General features: G+C 44.6%; 1 protein-coding gene across 1 annotated transcript; it reads right to left on the bottom strand.

Moving 5' to 3' along the window:
• Nucleotides 1–5873: 5873 nt before the first annotated feature.
• LOC111524543 (keratin-associated protein 12-4) lies at nt 5874–6214 on the bottom strand. The gene is given in 2 exon segments (XM_023189734.1): nt 5874–6094; nt 6097–6214. Coding segments are annotated over 2 exon segments (339 nt in total).
• Nucleotides 6215–9617: the final 3403 nt, after the last annotated feature.

Below are 9617 nucleotides of genomic sequence, written 5' to 3'. Positions count from 1 at the left end.
GGGGAAAGGAGGGGAAAGGAGGGGAAAGGAGGGGAAAGGGGAAAGAAAGGAGAAAGGACAAAGGAGAGGAAAGGAGAGCAGAGGAGAGGAGAGGAGAGGAAAGGAAAAGAAAGGAATATGTTGGATGCTAATGCTAATCCCTCATACTGTAAACATGACCTTACGTGGAAACAGGATCTTTGCAGTTGTAGTCAAGTTGAAGTGAAGTCATTGGGGGGAACCCTGAGCCAACACCACTTCTGTTTTCATAAAAAGGCAAAAATCGCACACAAACGGGCACAGGGAGAACGCCATGTGATGATGGAGACAGAGATTGGGCAATGCCCCTGCAAGCCAAGGATGCCAAAGAAAACAACAGGCCCAGAAAACAGGACAGAGTCATCCCCCAGACTGGCACAGACTCTCCTTCACCACCGTAGAAGGAACCAGCCCTACTAATGCCTTCGCCTCTGACTTCAGTCCTCCAGAACCGTGAGACGTGAGCTTCTGCCGTGTCATGTGGCCGGCGTGGGGCTCTGTCACAGCAGCCCCCGGATGTCAACGTGCCCTCCAGCTCCAGCCCCCAACGAGGGTGGAGAGTCCAGGGAAATGGGGCTAGAAGCTGGGAAAGGAGTTCTGAGGGAAGTGCTTGGGGCCTGTGACCTCCCACAGGCCAAGAGACAAGCCACAGAGATCCCCAGAGGCGGACAGAGTTCTCTGAAGAGGGGACAACCATGGCTTGGGTCTGACACACCCAAGTTTGAGGCCAGAATCTCTGCAGATGCTCGGGGGGAAGACAGGGCGACACTCCCTGATGGTCCCCCAGGTAGACTCCTCTGAGTTCTCTATTTTTTTTTTTCTGCCTACTTTGAATCTGTTGACTTTTCTACTGGTGTTGAGAAGAAATTAACTTCTTACGGTATTACTAATTCAAGGCTGCCTGTAGACTTTTTCTTATACAATTCAGCCAGTTCTAGCTGAAATATAAATATTGAAAAGTTAACCCTAAACTCGTTTGAAACTGAAGGAAAGAATAAAAGAAGTTTAAAAAATCAAACTGCCAGGGAAACCGCTTTATCCAAAATTTTGACCCACAAACTTAATTAGATTATCTATTGGGCAAAAAAAGTTTAGCCATGTAAATAGGTCTCAGTTTTGTCAGAAATATAATTTGGATCCAACCATTCTTTATAAACCAATGAGTATTATTAGTTCATGACTAAAATTCTAAAATGAAAAGGATAAGATCTTTGTGTGTTTGTTTGGATGTGTTTATGTATATGTACATGTATTATTACGTTATATGTTGTGTCTACATGATATCAAATTGACTTTTCAATAAATGAGCACTCATAAATTATCAAGTCTATTTTCCAAGTTCACATGACCTAAGTAAATCTTTAATAAATTAGCTGGTTTTAAAGTAACTAAAGTAAAAATTAAAATGTCTTCAAAATTGTCAGCATACGTTTTTGCCTGGATTTACTCATTAGGCAGTTTTACATTTGTCTCTAATAAATATTTTAAGATGTCAGAGTTTAACATAAAGTTTAGAAGAACTATAAACCCAGCCAAAAACAGAATGATTTTTGTGTCATGTTTTATAAGTAAGACTAACTTAATATTGTTGGTTTAATGAAAACAACTGTACTTTCTGAGTTATCAACAAAATCTCCATACATTTAAGTTTCTTCTTTAGGTGAAACCATATTCACAGGCTATAAAAATGATTAACAAGGAAATAACTTGAAACAATGACTAAGGTTGTCTAATATGTCAGTTTTCACAATTGTTAAAAATAAATTAGGCAAATGTAAATGAGATAAACATCTATAAACTTTGTGTAATTTGAAATCTAAAAGTTATGTTAAATTAAATAATAGATACACATCACATGCCTGAGTCATTTTCAATTTAAAAATTTACATTATAAGAAAATATGTTTCTAAAAATGAAAAAGCTGTTCTTATATGTTAAATACTGTTATGTGACAGAAAATTTAAAATTTCTTGTTTCCTAGGTTTTCAATAAAGTTTAAGATTACTAGGAACTCAAAATTTTAATTAGTATATATAATTATATGTATAAAAACTGCCAAAAATAAGATGTGGTTTAAAAAGAAAAAATTATAAGAAAGGCTTAAAAATGGTGTTCCTTATTGAGAAAAAGAATAATTTGCCAAATTCAAAGGTTATTTAAAAGTTGTTTCAAAATTTGGATTTAGGAAGGAAACATGAAACAAGATAGAAAGTAACCAGTAAGTAGGAGAAAGAAATGTGAAGAAAGTTATGGATATGAAGACGTGTTTTTGGTAAGGAAGATTAACAAGAAAAGAGAATAATTTTGTATGAGAAAATCTTGTATAGTGAATTTTTATCCTTAAGTAAAATGACTGGTTATTTAAGAATAAGGAAGACGGCCGGCCACGGTGGCTCAAGCCTGTAATCCCAGCACTTTGGGAGGCCGAGACGGGCGGATCACGAGGTCAGGAGATCGAGACCATCCTGGCTAACACGGTGAAACCCCGTCTCTACTAAAAAATACAAAAAACGAGCCGGGTGAGGTGGCGGCGCCTGTAGTCCCAGCTACTGGGGACGCTGAGGCAGGAGAATGGCGTAAACCCGGGAGGCGGAGCTTGCAGTGAGCTGAGATCCGGCCACTGCACTCCAGCCTGGGCGACAGAGCTAGACTCCGTCTCAAAAAAAAGAATAAGGAAGACTAGGACAAAGCAGAAAATCCGGGCATGTTCTAACCGGTCTGTGTAAGTCACGATAAAGCTCTTGAAAAGAGAATTTGTGAAAGGAATTTTGTATATGATTAGGTTGGCTATAGTTAAAATGAAATTATTTATAAGAGTCTTTCTACAGATTGAGCATTGATATTAAAACATATACTAATATAAAACTAAAAATGTTGATCCCGTATGTTAGAGCAACAAGGTTTTCTTAAAGGATTGATTTGCTGTTAATAAAATTGCAAGAGGTTTTGGTTTTTAATTCTGAAATCGGTTTCTTTTTAAAACTTCTTAGATGTATGCCTCAGAAATCCAGCTTCTGCTGTAGCCTGCCGCATGTGATTTTCAGGTCATCCGTCATTACCTTCAGCTTTTTCTTCTCTGGAGAAGACCTGGGATGATAATTCTCTCCTTCAACTTTTTATCAGCTCCTATAACTTTTTCCCGCAATTCTAAGTCTGCTATGTGGCCTGACACTGAAATATTTATCCTGAAAGTTTAGAAAAGCAGCATTTTTCCTCCAGTATCACTTGATTCTGTAACTTGGTTTTTCTTGATGTATCTGAATTGTTCCATGTCACTTTCTATATTGCTTTTGAAGACTTTTGATGAACACTGTGATTAAATGAATATCTATTATTTTAAAATGACCTGTAATGCTGTTTTGATCAAATGTTTTAAAACTTTTTACATCTTTGACAGCTTTCTCCAGGACTTATTTGGTAAATTGTATGGAAAATACTGTAAAATAATAAGTTATACTAGATCTTTTTTCAGTTACATTTATGGGAATGTTGTTGATATAAATGTTTCAAAAATTATATAAATTCATAAAAAATCTAAAGTGTCATAATTTTGATTATGTTAAATCTTTTCTAAAGTTATGTTTGTATGGAAATGTTATTAATGTGAGTATTCTAAAGATTATGTGAAATTGGCCGGGCGCGGTGGCTCAAGCCTGTAATCCCAGCACTTTGGGAGGCCGAGACGGGCGGATCACGAGGTCAGGAGATCGAGACCATCCTGGCTAACACGGTGAAACCCCGTCTCTAATAAAAATACAAAAACTAGCTGGGCGAGGTGGCGGGCGCCTGTAGTCTCAGCTACTCGGGAGGCTGAGGCAGGAGAATGGCGTAAACCCGGGAGGCGGAGCTTGCAGTGAGCTGAGATCCGGCCCCTGCACTCCAGTCCGGGTGACAGAGCAAGACTCCGCCTCAAAAAAAAAAAAAGGGAGGTTAGTAAAGATTATGTGAAATTTAAAAGTCTGATAGTCCTGATGTGACACTGTCAGTATGATTCTGATTATTATCTTAAAATGCTAAATTTCCTTGTCAGTTGGAAACTTCCATCAACTTTTCACCATGGCTATTCCAAGTTTTTGTCATCCACAGTTATGGTTCTGAATTCTTCTCTAAAAACATTTCTGACCAGCTTTTTTCATGGAGAAGACTCTAATAAGTATGGATACAAAAATTTATACAATTAAAGAATACAGTTAATGAAAAAACATACAAACGTATGTTCTGGCTTTGTTAAATGGTTATCATATTTTTTTCCTACCTGTAACTCACTTTGACGTAATTAAATATGTGCTGCTATGAATGATTGTAGTATCATTGTAATTGTCCTATTAAGGTGTCATGTTAGGTGGAGGAAAACATCACATTAGGAAAAAAACACAGACCATGCTAATTTAAAAATAGATGCGATTTGAAGCGTGTTTTCCAATAAATATGCAAAAATAAACGCTCGGCCCAGCGCTCATTCCTTACAACTGTAGACTATTGATCTTCCTAGGAAAGAACTTTCCTAGCCACATGGGATGATAAACGCTGGTCTTATAAATGCAACCAGGCAGTTGATTTATGACCAGAAGTGGGAACTCGTGAGACCAAGTAGCAAACGAAAGAAGCCCTGTGTGCTGGCTTTTGTTGCCAGCAAAACTTCACAAAGCCCCAGTGTCTCACATCTCAGCTCTCCAGAGATGGTTTCGAGACAAAACAAGACACAGCACATGGCCCCTGATGTCTCTTGCCTGAGTCACCACATTCTTTAAAAGATAAACGATGCTAGTCCTTGCCTTTTCCTGCACACAAGATAACGTCTCACAGGGCGAGTGATGACGCCTCCTCGGTCCATAACCAGATGTGCTCCTGCCCTCAAACCTGGATGGGATTCTGCTTCGATGCAGCTTCTGAGCCAGTTTGATGTGATCTGCACATGCTGACCTCCCACCACCTACATGTGAACTGTGAGCTGAAAACAGCGCCTCTGACAGAGCTGCCCCCAGGCTGGTGAGAGCTGAAACAGGGCGGCAAGCCTCTGACAGAGCTGCCCCCGGGCTAGAAACCTCACTCTTCTATAGTCCTCGGTAAAACTTCAGAGTAAAGCTCACTTTAATTCCTTAAAAGCTTGATTTTTTGTGTATCAACACCACAAACCTCTTTCCCATCCAGTTGGATGAAGGAGTAGCTATAGATTTAAATTCAGTTTAGTATTTTAATTTCTTGACAAGAGTGGATTGCACATACCAGCTAATAAGCAGAAGGCCTGTTTTACGTAAAATGCATCAAACTACAAAATTAGTGATTTGTCCTCAATCTCACCCAGAAGAGAGTACGAGTTGACCTCATAAATTTAAGGAACAAAGTGGGACAAAAGGAAGCCTGATGTGACTGGGGTTGGGGTTTCCCATCAGGCCAAGCTCAGGAGCGTGGCCCACTAGCCCGAGAGGGTGCTGTTGGGAGGTTGCTCACCAGGCCCAACAGTCATCTGGTACCTGCGCCTTCTGTGCAGGGAAGGAACTTTCCAGAATCCTGGGGAAGAAACCTCCTGAGGAAGGAGTGTGGCAAAGATGCTGAGGAGAAGGCATCACACAGACTCAGGTGAGCGCTCAGCGTCTGGTATTTATGAGATATTTGCAAGAGACCCAACGTCAGACACTGCAGAGGGCCCTGTGGATGACCCAGGCTGAGAACCTGGGCAAACTATAGAAAGGCATATAGACTCACCGGTCGGGATCTAGTGACCGTGCTGCAAAGGAGGCAGGTAGTCTGGTCAGGTGACGAAAGTCTGCTGTGAGAGGATGTGGGGACTGCCTGGCAGTTCAGAGAGCCTGCTGGCTTCCGACCTCACGCCTACAAGGGTCCTAGGAGGCCACTCAGCAGCAGCAGGTGGGGATGCTGCAGGTGACCGGTCTATAGACCAGGGCGGGGCAGGAGGGCTGGCAGCACCCGGAGGTTGGGCAGAAGGAGGCCACACACAAAACAGGCTTGCAGCTCACGGACACATAGCAGGCCACCTGGCAGGGGCTGGGCACACAGCAGGCCGGCTGGCAGCAGGTGGACACCCCACAGAGGGGCTGGCACAGCAGAGCCACACGGGGGCTGAGCAGCAGCAGGAGGTCCCACAGCCCTGGAGTGGGTAGCAGGTACTGGGGACGCAGCATGGGGAGCCAGGGCAGGCCACCGGGCAGCCTGAAGAGCAGCTGGTGTGGCACATGATGGAGTGTGGACAGGTGGGGGGCGCAGAGGACAGGGCTGGTCTGGAGCCTGCTTCCTTGGGTGGCCTTTATACCCAGGCCACCGGCATCCTGGCAACAAGCCCCCTGGCATCTTTCTCGTGGGTGGTTTTTCCTCCTCTGCCCTCGCCGGTTGATCTTTCTGGGTTTTCCTGTTGAGGTTACTCAGTTCAGGAAACTCTTTCAGCTGGGGGAGCCCTATCATTCAGCAGACCGTGCGTTTCCTGGAAACAGAGCCGGGGGTAGCTGGTGAAGGACTGTCCGTGAGGCCAGGGGCCCGCCTCATGGATATTCAAGGTCCCCCCGTTGTAAATGCCGTCTGGAACTCACACAAGCACAGTCACACTCACTGCACCAGGGGCCCGTTTCGACTGAGGAGCTCAGTCATCATCAGGGTCTTCCCAAGTAACGAGAGCCAAGCTCCTGGGCTCCGTGTTGTGGAATAATGATGATGATTATTGGGGGAACAATAATGCACAGAGCTCTAGCGCTGTGCCAGGCTGTGATTGGCATCTTACGGGGTTATCTCGTTCATCTTTGCCAGCATTCGGGGTGGCCGATACCCCGTTTTACAGATCATGCAAGTCCTAGATCATTTGCATGATGGGTGCGTGTCCGCGCCACTGCAGAGACGCAGGGATCTGGACTGCTTAGTTTCACTCTGGAATCCATGGTCGTTACCACTGTGCCAAATTATATTGGGTTCAGGGTTCAATACGTGACTCATCCCGAAGTCCTGAACCAGCTGTACAGAGAAGATGGATGAAAACATCAGCCACGTCGGCCTCTGCAGAGCATGGCTCAGGCGTGTGACCACAGTGGGCTTCCTGACACCACACCTCAGCGGTGCCCACTTCACACGAGAAGCACCAGTGGCCACAGGCCACCTCCTCTGCAGACGGAGCCCAGGAGGACCCATCACGGAGGGGGCCTGAGCTCCTCGTGTCTGGTTCCTCTCCCACGCTGAGGGTCTGACCAGTCTCACCCCTGCAGAGGCAGCCTGGGGGAAAGTGAGGAGCTGGCGTGACATTCCAGGATGCTCCTGCACTTGGGAAGCAGCGGGCAGGAGTGTGGATGGCACGTTCCTCCTCACACTCCAGTCTGTTCTCTTGACGGATTGGCCACCGCGCTTTATTGTACGGTGGTGTCACACGGTAGGGGGATGAGCCGTCTCTCAGGGCGGAGCTACTCCCTCCCTCCCAGGCAGCTCCCAGGCGCACCCTCCGCTCCTGTGTGGGAGCTCCTGTGCCTGCTGGTGGTGGATACAGGCGAGTCCTGCCACGGAGCCTTTGGACAACTCAGACACCACGTTAATGAAATCCCCTCCCAGGCCGAAGACCAAGGGGGTCTCAGAGCTGTGGACAGAACTTACAAGTCTATGGACCCAGAGCCGATCGGTAGCCATGTGGTTGGAGTGACCTTAAGGCCTAGGGACAAGCCGGGTGAGGCCACAAGTTCAGTCCTGTCACAGGCAACTCCTTTCACTGCTGTAGTTCAGAATCACACTTAAAAACCAAGAGAATTGGGCAGCCACGGTGATCACATGTTCCTACGTGACCTAGTCACCAAGTAACCCATTTTAAAGGTTAGTTGTCTTACAAGTCAATTACAGAAGAACGAGGATGCATCTTTGATATTTACCTGCTCCTTTACCTTCCCCCATGCCCTCTACTCCTTCCTGCAGGTCAGGGTCCACTGGCCTCGTCCTAGTCAACCTAAAGCACATCTGTCCACGTTGCCTGCAGCGCACATCTGTAGGGGAGGATTTCTCCCAGCTTTTGCTCTTCTGAACAGGTTTTTACCTCAACATGTTTTGAAGGATTTTTTTCATAGGTATAGGATTCTGGGTTGGCAAATTTTCTTTCAGAATTTTAAAGAAGTTGCTCCATTGTCTTCTGGCCTCCACTGTTGTTGCTGAGAAGTGAGGGATTTTCTCATCCTTGCAAGAACCTTGTACCTTGTATGAAAAGTGCCTTTTCTTCCCACTGTCTTCAATGTTTTTTTGATTTTTGGTTTTCATCACTTTTACTCTTTGATGCTTGGATATGGCTTTCTTTGTATTGATCCTCCTACAGGTTTCTGAGATTCTTGGGTCTGTAAGTTGTTATTTTTTTAATCATATTTGGTGCCTTGGGCCATTATTTTTTTCAAAACTTATTTATGGTTCAGTATCACTCTCTTCTCTTTCTGAGGTTGAAATTGCTAGTATGTTAGACAGTTCAGTACTGTCCCATACGTCTTTTCATTTTTCTTGATTCTTTCTCCTCTTCGAGACAAGATAATTTCTACCGGTGTGTCTTCAGATTCACTGATTCTTTTTCCATCCAACTCCTAACCCCAAACCCCAGACCCCCTATCATGGGATTTTGATGCTTGGTTCTTGGCTTCTCATGATCTGACCAGTTTTCCTGCACCCATAGCCCAAAACCCAGAGTGCAGGATTCCTGCCTTCCCTGGACATAACAGTTTCTGCAGCAGCAGCCTCACTCCCTCCATGGCCACATTGTCTCCTCACAGAGGGCCCCCCAGACCACCCACTGGCACCCCAATTACTATCTCCTGAACCCACTTTTCCCCAGCACTCAGCCCTGTATGGAATTATTTCATGCATTCATTTCTTCCTTTACTCATTTATTCACTGCCCACTGCTAGAAGGCTCTTGAGGCCAAGACCTCTTTGCTGCTACTACACAATGTATATTTGTTGAATGAACAAATAACTTCTTGTATAGATTACTCTATGGCGGGGTTGGCTAACTTTCTGCAAAGGGCAGATGGCAAATATTTTAGACTTTGCATGTTACAGTCTCTTCCATGACTACTTAGTTGTACCAATGCAGTGCAAAAGAAGCCACAGACAACACAGAAACTAATGGCATGCTGTGATCCAATAAAAGTTCATTTGAAAAACAGGCCGTGGGCCAAATTTGGCTCCCAGACCATAGTTTGCCAACCTGTGCTTTAAAGTTTTACTCTACAAAATAAAACTCAAAACACCTTACTTTACTGCCTCAACATCTTCCCTGATAGCACAAAACAAAAGTGAAAAAACAGGATTTGGTACTTTGAGTCGAGCCAGTGGTGCTATGTGCACAGTAGTAGCCTGAAAAAAATCGACAAAAAACCTGCATAATGTCAAACCAGAACATCCTGTTTACAGAAGAAACTAACCTCGAGGCCAAAGATATTTATGGTACAGCATAACGCGGGAAAGTGCACGCGGGAAAATAAGATGTTGGGCAACGCAGTGGCAGCAACCACGAGGCAGACAAGTCGTGTTCTTATGTTACCCAGATGCTCGGGACCCAGGTATAAAGACCACGAGAGAAGCAGCTTCCAGACATCACCACCCTCCTCCCCAGTACCAGCCCAGCCACACACCATC

This window comes from Piliocolobus tephrosceles, chromosome 19 (genome assembly GCF_002776525.5).
Source record: "Piliocolobus tephrosceles isolate RC106 chromosome 19, ASM277652v3, whole genome shotgun sequence".
NCBI classification, from domain to species: domain Eukaryota; kingdom Metazoa; phylum Chordata; class Mammalia; order Primates; family Cercopithecidae; genus Piliocolobus; species Piliocolobus tephrosceles.
Note: the sequence above shows the minus strand (reverse complement) of the source record. Positions and strands in the feature narration are given on the sequence as shown.